Source organism: Myotis davidii, unplaced genomic scaffold, assembly GCF_000327345.1.
Source record: "Myotis davidii unplaced genomic scaffold, ASM32734v1 scaffold710, whole genome shotgun sequence".
In the NCBI taxonomy this organism is placed as follows: Eukaryota; Metazoa; Chordata; class Mammalia; order Chiroptera; family Vespertilionidae; genus Myotis; species Myotis davidii.
Genome location: NW_006284328.1, coordinates 904,918 through 920,040, shown reverse-complemented (window position 1 = coordinate 920,040; position 15,123 = coordinate 904,918). Strand labels below are relative to the sequence as shown.

General features: G+C 51.1%; 1 protein-coding gene across 1 annotated transcript; it reads right to left on the bottom strand.

Moving 5' to 3' along the window:
* Window positions 1-1,879: 1,879 nt before the first annotated feature.
* AVPR1B (arginine vasopressin receptor 1B) lies at window positions 1,880-4,157 on the bottom strand. Its single transcript, XM_006754394.1, has 2 exons — window positions 3,118-4,157; window positions 1,880-2,193 (listed from the first exon to the last, which is right to left on the bottom strand). Exons 1-2 carry the CDS (start codon window positions 4,055-4,057, stop codon window positions 1,880-1,882), a joined length of 1,254 nt encoding a protein of 417 aa, XP_006754457.1. The 5' UTR covers window positions 4,058-4,157.
* Between the last annotated feature and the right edge of the window lie 10,966 nt (window positions 4,158-15,123).

Genomic DNA, 15,123 nt, shown 5'->3' with positions numbered 1-15,123 from the left:
TCAGGGACCCCCCTGGGCAGCAGAGTGCAGTGGAGACACTGTGTCCCACCCTCCCAGGCCCTGTGCCCCACCCTCCTAGGCCCTGTGCCCCACCCTCCAGTCTCTAGCACTGAAGGGCTGGAATGCTTTGCTCACTCACAACACTCAGTTTAGTGCTTTTCTTTTCAAGAAACCTAGGGTGTCTTCTCAAAGCCGAGTGGCCTCCTAAACGTGTATCCCCAAAGCTACGGTCATTCCTCAAAGCCTCCCTAGGAGAGGAGGGCAGATCGAACCTGTTTCCTAGAGCTGCTCTCAGGAGCTCCTCATTAGCTGAGCCATCTCTTAGAATCTAAGAATGGATAGTGTAGAGCGCATGGGTTTACAAGCTTCCTATCCAAAGTCCTGTTTGACCCCCACAGCTGAGAGGGCAAGCATTTCGCCTATGTTGGTCCTCAGTGGTCGGCATGGTGATGGGACCAGGACCCAGTTCTCCTGACTTTTTAGCTGATGCTCTTTCTACCGTCAAGGCCATCTCTGAGGTTAGGATCAGAATTAGGGCAGGAAAGCTACCCCATGACATAAGCCCCACTGGCGATAACTCAGGGCAGAGCCCCAGATTCTACCTGCTCTGCTGTCTCTCTCAGCATCGGCACCACAGGATTGAGGGCAAAAACGGACAGAATGGCCATGGAAGGGCCACAGTCACCAGAAATGAGTCAGATTATAAATGTCATTGTCATGAAAATCCAACAAGTCTTCTAGAGCCTGTTGGTTAGAGCCCTTTGTGTTTCTCCGTTGTAATGTCATTTCCAGTCTTGCAAAGTCATGAAGGGTCAGAGCTGAGAAAGACCTTAGAGGGCACCTCTGTTCTACAGGCGAGGAGATGGAGGCCCCGAGAGGTGACTTGCCCAAGGTGGGATGGTGACCTGAAGGCAGAGACGAGTGTGAAATCCCGGCTCCTGCTTGGGCACAGCACGCATACATTTGCGTGGGAGCTCTGATGAGCCTCGAGTAAATCCAGCGCCATGACCCATCACACTTCTCAAAGGACGTCTCCTCCGTGCAGCCCCAGAGGAAGGAGCTGTCTGGACGCTGGGAGCAGCGGGGAGAGCAACCCTCCCTGCTGCCTTTGAGGCTTCCTCCATTCTTAATTTGATCATGACCATTATCATCCTCTCCTCGCCACACGCCTTTTTCTCACCCTCACCCTCAGTGGGTAATACCACTGAAAATACACAACACTTTGCCCCCATCCTATAAAGGGGGGTGGGTGTGTGGGGAGAAAAGGAACTTGAACTTGCAGAGTACCTGGTGCTGTACTAAATATTATATCTCTCTCCAGTGGGCACGTGGGCATAGCAGGTGAAGCGCCCAGACCCATTCATTTGTCTTCATCAAACAATCCTCCCTCTACAAAAAAATAAAAATTTTTAAATTTAAAAATCCAGGATTCACATAGGGTCTTCCTGATAGTTTTTCACTTCTCTCCTCTCCTGGTCGGGCTGGCTCTGCTGGTCAGGTGAGGTTGGGGACAAGTAGCCAAGTAGGAGACCAGCCTCTGAGTTCCAGCCACCCGTGGCGCCCCAGGCAGGGCCGTCCTAGACCTGCCTTCAGATCTGGGCACCACATCATCCACGTGGGTGTGTTCCCCAGACACCCAGTGAGTACGGCAGGATCAGGGAGCCCACAGTTTGATTCTCCCTGACTCCCAGCATGTGAGACTGGGAGCACCTGAGGGTAGGCCAGGCGCCCAGGGTAGCCATTCTGGCTTTTTCACACGGCCTCAAACTGGGCTCCCCTAACTCCAGCCCTGACCCTCCCAGCATTTGCACCCAGTGCTGAGATGCACAGACACCCTCCTATAGACCCGTGGGCAGTGCCAGGCTCCCGGGAGTGTTCCCTAAAAGATGTCCATCTCAGTGATGCCTTCCCCGTCCACCTGCTCTGAGCCCTTCAGTGGCCCTTCAGGCCCAGGCCTCCCACCGAGGGCGGGCGGGCAGCTGGAGCGGGTCAGCAGCAGCGTGGTGCGGCGGCTGGAGAAGCTGCCGTGGGAGAGCTGCCTGCGCATCTGGGGCCGAGGACCCCCACAGCAGGCCAGATGGCGGAGGGGGTGCGGCCACAGGTGGCTGTTGAAGCCCATGTAGATCCAGGGGTTGCAGCAGCTGCTGAGGTTGCCCAGCAGCATGGAGATGGTGAAAGCCACATTGGTGGAATCTGCCGAGAGAGAAGCCCAGAAGCCTTAGACGGACAGCTGGGAGGGGCCTGGGAGAGAATCCAGGCCGCGCTGAACGGGGGAAGGGGTGGGGACGGAGAAGGGACTCACAGGGGTTCTTTCGTGAGGGGGAGCACAGCTGAGACTTGAACCTGGGACCCCCAACTCCAGAGTCTTACCTCTCTGGCTTTTTTTGTAACTACGAGGTTTGCTCCAAGTTGACCTCAGAGTTAGATAGGAGCAGCCCAAATAGGAGGCACTGTCTTTGTTCCAAACCCAGACCTTGAATTTTCTAATGGAGGCAGAACTAGGATAAGGCGACTTTCGTAGAACATGCAGGGAACATAACCATGACTTTAGGCCAGGTCCGGGTACCCCCATCCTCATTGATGTCATAGATTGGGGTGCACACTGGCTTCTGGGTTCTGCCCTTGAGCCCTCGGGGGCAGTCCCACTCATTCTGTCACAGGCACCTGCTGTGTCCTGGCAATAACTCAGCCAGCTGTCGGGGCCGGGGCAAGGAGACGGGCAGCCTCTGACAAAGACCCAGGGACAGGAAGCCAGGAGCCCAGTGTGCTGTGGGGGCAAACTGGGTGGACTGGAGAGTAAGTTTAAGGAAATGGATCTCAGCCCAGCGAAAAGGGCCCCAAAGGGTTTCCATTTTCCCGAAAGAGCACATGGCTTATAAGATAACACTCGACTGCACTCCTTGCTCAGAGAGGCACGTGCTGAGTAGAAAATCACTCTGCACAGGTGAGGGACATGGGATTGAGGGACAGGCTCATGGTGGCGGACACCGCAGGCAGGCAGGAAAGGGCGCCCTGGGAGGCACTGTGGCGCTGTCCTAATCCCCCTGCTCCCCTTGCCTGCTCTTCTCCACTTGCCCCAAGCTTTCCCCCCACCCCCCATCCCGACCACACACTTGCCTTCATTCGGGGCGTTCTTGTCCCACACAGTCCACATCTGGACGCTGAAAAAGGGGGCCCAGCAGGAGATGTAGGCCAGCACAATGATGAAGGTCATCTTCACGGTTCTGATCTTGGCCCGAGAGATAGTGCTGATACTGCTGACCCGAGAGGGCAGCCCCCTGGTGGCTGCAGCTGGGCCCGAAGGCGAGGCCCTGTCCCGCGTCCTGCTGCCCCCTCCTCCCACCCTCCAGGTCTGTGTCTTGACTTTTAGGTTCTTACAAATCTCGTAGCAGATGAGGCTGTAGCAGGCTGTGAGCATGGCCACGGGCAGGATGAAGATGGCCAAGGCAGTCCAGGTGATGTAGGCCCGTGGCCCCCAAGAGAAACGAAAGTCTGCCCAGCAGTCCAGCACCCCCGAGCCCTGGGTTACTTCCCGCAGAGAAAAAATGAAGACTTGAGGGAGGCTGAGGATGGCGGCCAACAGCCAGGGAGCGGCGAGGAGCGGGTAGGCAGACTGGCTGGGCTGCTGGAGGCTGCGCAGGGGGTGACACACGGCCAGGTAGCGGTCCAGGGTCATGGCCAGCAGCATGTAGGTGGAAGCGAACATGCTGAGCGCCTGCAGGTACTTGACGGCCCGGCAGACGAGGTCGGGGCCCTGGAAGCGGTAGGTGATGTCCCATAGCAGCTGGGGCAGCACCTGGAAGACCGCCATGCCCAGGTCGGTCAGGGCCAAGTGCCGCACAAACAGGTGCATGCGGGCGCGCTGGCGGCCCTGCTGGCCCAGGGTCAGCAGCACGGTCAGGTTGCCCCCCGTCGCCAGCACCAGGACCACGGCCAGGACCCCGATCTCCACCTTGGCCAGCTCCTCATCCCGGCCCAGCCAGGGTGTGGTGGCATTGGGGGCCGAGAGAGTGCCCCCGGGAATGGGGTCGGCAGCCCAGCGCGGCCCAGAATCCATGGTGGGAGTTTGCTGGGAGGGAAGGGGGGACAGGAGAGGGACAGGTGGAGAGTGGGGTGCAAGGAGAAGTTTAGGGATGAACTGGAGTTTGATGGAGAGAAAGAAGGGCAGGACCGCAGGGGAAAGGCTCCAGTAGAGGATAAGGATAGAGAGAAGAAAGGAGCAGGAGATAAGGAAGACGGGAGGGGAACCTGGGAGCGAAGAGAAGGGGGTGTCAGGAAGGGCAGAATGGAAGAAGCTGTGCAGGGTGAGGCTTCTGGAAGGACAAGAAGGCTTGGGGAGCTGCACCAGCCCCGGATCCACCCCTAGTTCGCTTTCTCCAAACTTTTCTGGAAGCAGAAAGCAGATAGATGTCTGTTTGGAGGCAGGGTCAGGGCCGTCTGAGTCGCCCGCTGCCGGCGAGGGGTGACCAGCCGCAGCAGCTCAGCGCTCCCGCAGGCAGGCAGGCAGGTTTTATGGGCTGGCGGCCCAGAGGCCAGCGGGTTGGCTCCTGCAGAGGAGGGCGGAGTGAGACTCTGGCCCCAGGCTGGGGGGAGAGAGCGGTCAGCCAGGGAGGGTACAGGGAGAGGGACAGAAGGGCAGGGGACCAGGGACAAGGAGGGAGAGAAGCAGACAACGACAGCAGTGCTCACTAGCTGACCGGACCCATGGAACCACAGACAGACAAGCTCATCTGCGCTGTATCCTGGAGCCATCGGACTGTCTCCCAAGACAGGTACGCACCTGGGGGTGGGGTGGCCATCGCCCACTCCCCTCCCATGGGACCCTGCAGATGACAGTGCTGTTGGGCTTGCTGCCTGCCCTGGGCTCTCCTACACCCCGGCAGGGTCCAAAGTCTGCAGGGGTGGCAGCACCGGCAGCGCCCCACACAGAGCCTTGACCCTGGGGAGGACGTCTGCCCACAGACCCCGTGGGAGGCTTAGAGCCATGCAGGGAGGAAGAAAAAGCAGGACCTGTGTGGAGAGAGGGGTGGCGGTGAGGGCAGAGAGGTGGAGTGGAGGCAGCTGGACTTGGGGCCCCAGTGCGCTTGGTGGGAGGGGCCGAAAGGGGAAATTGGGTACTGGAGTCTTCAGGGGAAGGCTTAACCCCCGGCCTCCCAGACCCTTTAAGGGCAATATGCCAGCCACAGGCAACCACCCTGTGAGATGGAAAACGGAGTCTGTGACGCTGGATCACAACTAGAAAGCAGTAGATTCAGGACCAGGCCCAGCGCAGCGTGCTTCTGCAAGCTCTGCAGACTTCACAGACATCCAGGGGCAGAGGGCAAAAATAACGCACGCCCAGAGGAAGCGCTCCGCTCAGCAGAGAAGGCAGCGTGTGGTGTGATGTGCAGTGCGTGGTGCTGGTGGGGGGAAGCACTTTAGTTTTGGTTCATAGACAAGGTGGATTGTGGGGACTCTCTCCAGAGCAGATTGGTTCATTCGGAGTGGCGACAGCATGGTCCACAGCCCTCAGAAGGGGCGGGTCCATCATTGTCCTGAGGTCCTCTGGGCTTGCCTTTCAGGCACACCAGACCCCTTTTAGCGTCACTCACCCCCATACCCAGTTAGCCATCGCTTCTTGAAGAGTCCGCCTCCTAAACACCTACAAACTCATTTCCACTTCATCCATTGCCACCGTTCAAGCACTCATCGTTTCTCATCTCAAGTACCAAGCATCTGCCCACAGACCCGGTGGGAGGCTGAGAGCCACGCCGGGAGGAAGGACAAGCAGGACGTGTGTGGAGAGAGGGGTGGCGGTGAGGGCAGAGAGGTGGAGTGGAAGCCGCTGGACCTGGCGCCCCAGTGCGCTTGGCCAAAGGGGGAAATTGTGATGCTCTGCTGCCCAGCTTCATCTTCTAAATTTCTGCATTTAAACTGCATCTCTTTATCTCCAAAGTTCCCTTGATAGTGTTGCTGCAGAAGCCTCCCAAGTCTGCTTAGCATTATTTGAAGAATGGCTTCTTCTCCTTTGGGGGCACAAATAATGACAGGCTTTCTTCTTTCATTTTCAAGGACAGTTCAGCACATTTTTTATAAACTTCAGGAAACATGTATATCTATTCTAAGGGTTCTTAAATAAACAATGTTATCTCTATTTGAAGGATGTGCCATCGATTGGCTGCCTCCTGCACGCCCCCCCCACCCTCCCGACTGGGGATTAAACCCACAACCTGACAATGTGCCCTGCTCAGGAACTGAACTGGGGATCTCTTGGTTCATAGGGAGGGGCTCTACCATTGAGCCACACAGTCCGGCTCTTTATGCATTCTTTGCTACAAAAAGCTTTATTGTTCCATTTGGTCCAATGCATGGGAGAGGGCTTCAGGGTGGTTAAAAGCATGGCTAGGAGTTTCGGGGAGAGGCTCAGGTAAAAGGCAGACACCAGGGGATGCAGAGGGCCCCTCAAAGGCCTCTGGGCTCCACAGGCTCCAGTCGTGATTGAGGGGGAGCCTTTCCAAGAATCTGCTGTTTCCTGCAGACTGTGACCTCCTGGTTCATAGGTTGAGTCATGCCAGCTGGGCAGGTATTCTTTTATATATATAATGTTTTTATTGATTTTTTTTAGAGAGAGAGGAAGAGATAGAGAGATAGAAACATGGATGATGAGAAACGTCGATTGGCTGCCTCCTGCACGTCCCCGCCACCCTCCCGACTGGGGATTAAACCCACAACCTGGGCATGTGCCCTGTTCAGGAACTGAACTGGGGATCTCTTGTTTCATAGGGAGGGGCTCAACCATTGAGCAACACAGTCCGGCTCTTTATGTATTCTTTGCTACAAAAAGCTTTATTGTTCCATTTGGTCCAATGCATGGGAGAGGGCTTCAGGGTGGTTAAAAGCATGGCTAGGAGTTTCGGGGAGAAGCTCAGGTAAAAGGCAGACACCAGGGGATGCAGAGGGGCCCCTCAAAGGCCCCTGGGCTCCACAGGCTCCAGTCGTGATTGAGGGTGAGCCTTTCCAAGAGACACTCGCCCAGCCCAGCCTGGGGGCGGCAGCCTGCGGAGGGGAGCCAGGTGTGGTCCATCTTCTTGATGAGTTTCACCTCCTCACCCGGAAGTGGTGCTGCAGGAAGTCAGAGCTGAGGGTCTGTGTGGGCAGAACCCGGGCACGTTGCGCCCTGAGTTCTGCCCACTCATCTCAGGGGGCCTCAGCGCCTCCTGGGAGAGGATGCGGCCACCGCACTGGGCTTCATGCTTCTTCTCCACCAACTTGTGAAAGAAACGGCCCTGCCCCCCAGAGCCACGTCTTCACAGTGGAAGCAAAAGCCCAGGGAGAGGTAGGTGTGGGGGCCCGAAGAGGCAGGGGGCCAGGCGGTTGACGGCAGCCTCCCCCTGGGTGGGATAATGCTGACGGATTTAGGAGCCCCGGGTTGTTTGGCGATAAGGATTAAGGTAGAAATAAACCATGTGTGTTGGCTGGTCCCGGAGGTGGTTCTGAAGGTGGTTCTGAAGGTGGTGACTGGAAAAGGCGCTAGAGCAGTGGTTCTCAACCTTCTGGCCCTTTAATACAGTTCCTCATGTTGTGACCCAACCATAAAATTATTTTCGTTGCTACTTCATAACTGTAATGTTGCTACTGTTATGAATCGTCATGTAAATATCTGATATGCAGGATGGTCTTAGGCGACCCCTGTGAAAGGGTCCTTCCACCGCCAAAGGGGTCGCGACACACAGGTTGAGAACCACTGTGCTAGCGAGTGGCCGGAGGCTGGAAGAAGGGTGTCCTGGGGCCTGTTCCGTCCAAACACTGTTGAAGCAAGAGGCAGAGCCAGGACCGCCGAGGGCACTGCCTCCTTATGGTTTCTTATTTTAAGTCTCTCTACTAGTTCGTTCCCATCCGCAGGCAATTGAAATGCAGTGCTGTCCATTTCCAACAAATCCTAGGCCTCCTCAGACCCTGTGCCTCCCACGCCAGCTATCCCAGTCTCTTCCCTTCACAGCAAAACTTCTCAGAAGGGCTGGCCACTCTTCTCTCCATGGTATAGCTCTCAATCATTTATTTCTTGGATATATTCATTTTAAATTATCTACACTTACACATACATTTTAAAAATATTACATATTTTGCAAATGGCATCATACTATGTATACCATTCCGGAACCTCATTTTTAAACAATGTATTAGGGTAACATTGGTTAAAAACACTGTAAATTTCAGGTGTACATCTTTATAGTGTAACATCTGTCTATTCCACTGAGAGCTGACCACCCAGTGTCTACTCTAGCCTCCTGTCGTCACCATGTATTTGACCCTCTTCGTTCTCCCTCTAACCCAGTGGTTCTCAACCTTGGCTGCACATGAGAATCACCTGGGAGTCTTTTTAAAATCCTGATTTCTGGGCCTCATCCTCTGGAAATTCTGTTTCTTTGTTATGGGGTGGGGCCACAACATGAGTAACAAAGCAACAGAATTTCCGGAGGATGAGGCCCAGAAATCAGGATTTAAAAAAGATTCCCAGGTGGTTCTAACGTGCAGCCAAGGTTGAGAACCACTGCTCTAACCCCTTGCCCCTCTGGTAACCACCATGTTGTTGACTGAATCTGTGAGTTTGGTTTTTGTTTGTTTGTTTTATTAGTTCATTTGTTGCTTTTTGTTTTATATCCCACGTCTGAGTGAAATCATTCGGGTTTTGTCCTTTTCTGTCTGCTTTGTTTCACTTAGCCTAATCCTCTCAAGATTCATCCATGTTGTCCCAAATGGTAATAGTTCATCTTTTTTTATGTCTGAGTATAATTCCACTGTATATATGTACCACATCTTCTTTATTCCAACATCCGTCAGGACACGTAGGTTATTTACATGTCTTGGCTATTGTAAATAATGCTGCAATAAATATAAGGATACAAATATCTTTACGAATGTGTTTTCAATTTTTTTTTTTGGTGGGGGGTATGTACCCACAAGAGGGATTGTTGGATCCTATAGTAACTCTATTCTTAATTTTTTGAGAAGTCTCCATCATATTGTTTTTCATAGTGGCTGTACCACCAAGAGTGCACAAGGGTTCCCTCTTCTGCACGTCCTCCCCAACACCTGTTATTTCTTAATTTTGATGATAGCCGTTCTACCAGGTGTGAGGTGACAGCTCCTTGTGGTTCTGATTTGCATTTACCTGATGATCAGTGATGTTGAGCATCTTTTTATGTGCTGTTGGCCATCTGTTTGCCTTCTTCGGAATGTCGACTCAGATCCTCGGCCTCTTTTTAATCAGATTGTTTTTGTTTGTTTTGCTGTTGAATTATATGAGTTCTTTGTATGTTTTGGAGATTAGCCCCTTATTATGATTTGCGATGACTTTTCCCCTCTTCTGTGGGTTGCCTTTTTCCTTTGCTCTTCAGAAGTTAGTTCAATGTAGTTCCGCTTGTTTATTTTTGCTTTTGTTGCTTTTGCTTTTATGTCAGGGTTGTTTTTTTTTTAAAAAAAAAAAAAAACACAACAAAAAACACAACATTGTTAAGACCTGTGTCAAGAAACTTACCACCCATGTTTTCTTCTAGGAGTTGTATGGTTTCAGGTCTCATGTTCAAGTCTTTAATCAATTTTGAGTTAATTTTGTGTTTGGTGTAAAATAGTGGTCCAGTCCTTCCTTTTACATATGGCTGTCCAATTTTCCCAACACCACTTATTGCAGAGACTGTCCTTTCCCCGTTGTATATTCTTGGCTCCTTTTTTGTAAATTAATTAACCATACATGCATGAGTTTATTTCTGGGAATACTGCTACTTCTTGGTTTTTTGGTTTTTATTTTACGCATCATCTATTGGCTTTCCCTGTGGTAGATGAGCACATAGTGTCCTTTCAACACAGACCCCCCCCCACCACTCAAATGCATACCTCCTGGACCCTCACCCCCATCTTCTCAATACAGTTATGGGAAAGTAACTGTGTGTCCCCATCTGAGACTGATCTTATATGAATTAAAAGTTAAATATTAGGACAATAATAAAGGTTTTGTAAAGTCTTCTGCCAAAAATATTTTAAAAATTTAAAAGACATAATTCCTAATCAAATAGTTTAACCTAATCCTTTACAAGAGAATTTGCTTTCATGGATTTGAACGTTGGTTTACTAACTAGTAGATTCAGAGGCAGAGAAATTGAACCTGTTAGATGCCACTTCCGTTAAAAAGGAAAGAAGGATTCCATTTTCAGGTATTCAACTTGAACATAATGTTTTCAGGAGTAGACCTATCGTGAAAAATAAAATTTGTTCCTCAGAATATATACTTATCAGTATCTCATCCCTTAATCTTCCACTTTGGCCAAAAAGGTAACTTCGAAATCATTCCTGCATTATGACTGGCCAGTGGAGCATGGGGATGTGTGTCTCTCTGTGCCACATCACCACCCAGGCAGAAGAAAGTGGATAAGGGCATCTTTCTCCGGCAGCCTCTGGGTGCCTGGTCTGCAGAGGCCTCTTCTTGGTTGGGACCCAGAACCCTCTCAGCAGGTTGAATGACGTACCAGAGCCATCATTTCACGGAGATGCCTGGTCCCCCTCCATACACCTGTCACCTGCCTGGGCAACCCTTGATTCACGGTCCCATAAATGCCCAGATAGAGGAAACGGTCTGGGGAAGATGGGCCATTACGGGGACTAATGCATCTTTTACAGCCGGGAGCAGACCTTGGTGTCGCCATCATCTTCTGTTAAGTTGGTTTAATGCTGAGACTGACGGAGAGCCAACAGGTGAAAGGAGTACGTGTGGAGGGTGGAAGGGTCAGCCTACTCGGTGTTGACCTCAGGGCCTCCCAGGGAGATGCCATTTTGTTCTTCTTGCCATGAAATGCCTCGCACAGTCGTAGAATGTAGGAGTTGAAAGGGACTTAGCTTTTGGTTTGGACCAAGAGGCTGCGGAGTAACGGGAAGGACCTCAGAGACTATCAATCCCATGTTTTCATTTTCCAGAAGAAAGTCCAACCTGAAAGCCACAGATGCCAGTGAGGTTCTCGACATCACATGGATATCAGAAGTGGGAACGTGACAGGACCCAGGTCTTCCTGTGTGCTCTTTCCCCCTTCCGTACGTGGGTCCCTCGTGGCAGTGATGCTCCCCCTGGCTGCACATGAGAATCTTCTGAAAAAATCGTAGCATGTCCAGGCCTCCCACTGCCACAGAGCAAAGGTTTCAGCACTGCGGCTAATAGAGCCAGCTCAGTGCTTGGCACATAATAGAAGCTCAGTAAACTCCTGTTGAATGTTAATTCAGAAGGTAATGGGCACGAATGAGGAAATTGATGATCTCCACCAGGTAACATTGCCTTAGTTTTGAAAATTTTATTGTGGAAATGTTTAAACATTCACAAAAGTCAAGAGCAGCGTGTAATATATGGAATATAATCTGCCTTTGACAGAGGTGTTCTGGAGAGTAGATCAGAGAAGTGAGTGTCCTGCTCCACCAGGTCAGGTCAAGTTCCCTGAGTGCAGTATCTTTGGGAACCTCTCAGCCCACAGCCCACTCAGCATGTGGCTGTGAGGGATGCAGGTGAGGGGATCGAGCGTTCAGGCATCCTGGCAGCCGGGAACATGGCAGAAACCAAAGAGGGGGGCCCTTTTTCCAATATGGATGGTCCCCGTGTCCAGGCCCAGGGCAGACCTCAGCTCCAAGAAAGCCAGGCAGACTTAGTACTAGACAGAGTCACTCATGCTGGGCTGAGTCTCCCGGGTTTCGGGGGGCGGGGCGGGGGGGGGTGTAGCTCTCTGCTCTGGCATGGCTTCTTAGAACTGGAGGCGATCCTGTCATTCTCAAATGTCACTGGCCCTGACGCCCTTTGCAGGGCTGTTCAAACTTTCTCCACTAATTAATCATCAGTTCGTGAGGAAGTTTTCATTTCTCTCTGAAGCTCGTTGTGGTTATCAACGCTCCAATAAGTTCCCTCGGAGTTTAATGAAATGACAGCAGTGAGTCACAGGATGAATGCATAGCATAGCTTTCTAGTGTCCTGGAAGCTGGCGGCCAGCTGACGAAGTGGGCCTGACTGTTTGAGGCCAGGAGCCCTGGAGAGAGGGGCCCTTTGGTGCAGGCAGGACTGGAAAGAGCACAGCTGCTGAGCCCATCAGGCGGGGGGTGGGCAGTGTCCACCTCCAGGCTCCTCCCTCCCCCAGAGAAGCAGGATTCCTAGACTCACGGTTAAGAATCCCAGGTCCAGTCCTAGCCGGTATGGTTCAGTGGATACAGTGTCAGCCTAAGGACTGAGAGGTTCCAGGTTCAATTCCGGCCAAGGGCACATGCCCGAGTTTCGGGTTTGATCCCCAGTGTGGGGTTTGCAGGAGGCAGCCAATCGATGATTCTCTCTCATCATTGATGTTTCTATCTCTTTCTCTCCCTGCCTCTCCGAAATCAATACAAATATATTTTTTAAAAAAGAATCCCAGATCCATACCCCACTCCTCCTTCTTCAGCTACAGGGGAGCAGCAGGTTTGCTGCCAGTGCCCTCCAGAGCCTGCTTTCAGAGCGAGGTCTGCACTTCCTTTTCCTTGTACTTCTTGCCCCACCCCCCTCCAAGTTACCAATATCCTCATGCTGTGTCCAGCATCCCGGGGACACTCATGGCAAGTTCACTACCCAGGTTGGGTGGGGGCATGGCTAGGTGGCAGTCCATGTAAGGGGCACTTCTCTTCGTTTGTCTTCTCATCAACACTTACCTATTCTGTGCCCCACTCGTGGGAGGCAGGGAGGGGAGCTCATTAATTGATATTGATAATGTTTACAGGGGGGCAGCGTGACATGACCAAGGCGTCTACTCTTCACCCCTGATGATAATACCTCCAGCTCTTACCATGGTTCTTGGCACATAGTGGGTGTGCAATAAATGTTTGGAGGTTGCCAAAACCAGTTTGGCTCAGTGGATAGAGCGTCGGCCTGCGGACTGAAAGGTCCCAGGTTCGATTCCGGTCAAGGGCATGTACCTGGGTTGCGGGCACATCCCCAGTAGGGGATGTGCAGGAGGCAGCTGATCGATGTTTCTCTCTCATCGATGTTTCTAACTCTCTATCTCTCTCCCTTCCTCTCTGTAAAAAATCAATAAAATATATTTTTTTAAAAATGTTTGGAGGGAGGATGATGGAAAAACTGGAAATATCATCAAACCTAAAGTTGGGAAACTTAGCTGTCCTCCTGTTAGTAACTCATTGTGTCCCTGATGAAGTCACATCATCGCCCTGGCCTCAGTTTCCTCTTATGTAAACCAAGGTGGTTGGACTGGTTGATGTCGAAGGTGCCTACAATGCCTCTTTTCCAGTTCTGTGATGGTATAATTCCACAGTGTCCCTACCCATGCTGAGCTGTTTGTACTAAATATTACCCCTCTCAGGAGATACTTATGTTTACAACAAGCATTCAGAAAAACAGCACTTAACCTAACGAGGAGCTCTAATTCTGGAAATTCAGAACCAAATGGGTCGGGAAATTCAAATTCTCAGGCCAGATTAGTTTGGAATCTGGGGACAGATTCTGAGCCAGAATCCCATTCAGCAGCTGCCCCTCAGAAGGTGTCTGAATGTCATGCAGCAGGACCCCCTGCAGGGCATTGTGGGAATGTGAGGGGAGAGAACTCATCCTGAGCTAATGCCACTCTCTGAGGTGCCTCCCACAAGGGCCCACGCCCATGTCCCCTTCTCAGGGTCAGATCTCAGTTCACGTCCGGTCTTGAATATATTTCTCCCTTCAGAATTGGGTGTCCTGACTGCCTCAGTTCAAGGAATGTCATTGGAAAGCCAAAACCATCTTTTTAAAGGACCAGTTTAACATGGAATTGACCGTGAGCTTCTACAGTGAAGTTTTAATCAAATGAAAGGAGATATTCTGGACAAAGGATGACTTAGGAGGGTGGGTTTGAGTGAAACAGTATTCGGGGGAGATATTCAGACTCGGTTTCGTGTGTTTGTTTTCTAGTATCTACCTGGCACCAGCACTGTACAGACCTTATCTCAAATTCTCACTGCAAGCCTGGAAAGTACTAGTAAACAATGTATTATTCTCCTTTTTTCCTCTCAATGGTGAGTGAGGAAATTGCGATGATTCAGAGAGGTTAAGTGACTTGTCTAAGGCTCCATAGTACCAGTATGTGCGAGACCAGGATTCTATGTCTTTTTGAGAGAAGACTCCAGAACTCAGTCTTTTTGTAATATTATGCTGCTCTTGAATACTTGGAAGAGGGGACATAGATAGTCAACAGCATCCCTACTTCATTCTTAGTGAAAACTACAATACTAATAACAACTAATATTTATATACCCTTACTTGAAAACATACCTTTTCATTAAAATACTTGATCTTACATGATCTCATTTGATTCTTACCATAATTTAGGTAGGTATTTTGGTTCTAATCTAAGGATATTGAGGTTCTGGGAAGCTAATTACTGGGCCAAGATCACAGGGGACATAAAGATTGAGATAAGGGACAAAGCCAAATCTCTCTGGGGTCTTCATAAGGAGTATAGGGGATTTTGAGAGTAAAACTTTTAAGAACCACTGCTCTAAGCCAGGCCTTTTCAACTTGGCATTTCTGCCTCTCTCTCTCTCTCTCTCTCTCTCTCTCTCTCTCTCTCTCTTTCTCTCTTTTTACTCCCAGTCACATGGAATTGAAATGTAGGAATCATAGACTCATACAGCTTTAAACATGGATGGGCCTGGACAGTGTGGCTCAGTGGATGAGCATCGACCCATAAACCAGAAAGTCATGATTCAATTCTGGGTCAGAGCACATGCCAGGTTGTGGGCCCGATCCCAGTGTGGGGCGTGCAGGAGGCAGTGGATCAATGATTCTCCCTCATCATTGATGTTTCTATCTCTCTCCCTCTCCCTTCCTCTGTCTGAAATCAATAAACACATATTTTTTTAAAAGAACATGGACAGGATCTCAAAAATTATCTAGCCTGTTGGTTTCAAAGTGGAGCCTCCGAGTTTCCCAAAGGTGCTCCAGGGGCTGCCTTGGGGGCTAAGGGACGGCCAGGCTTGGGCTCCAAGCAAAACTGGCCCCAGAGTCTCTCTTAGGAGGAAGCATCCTGACTTAGGAAAAGTGCTAACAAGCTGCAGGGAGAGAGAGGTGAGACCCTGATGGTGGGATTGGAAGGCAGTGAA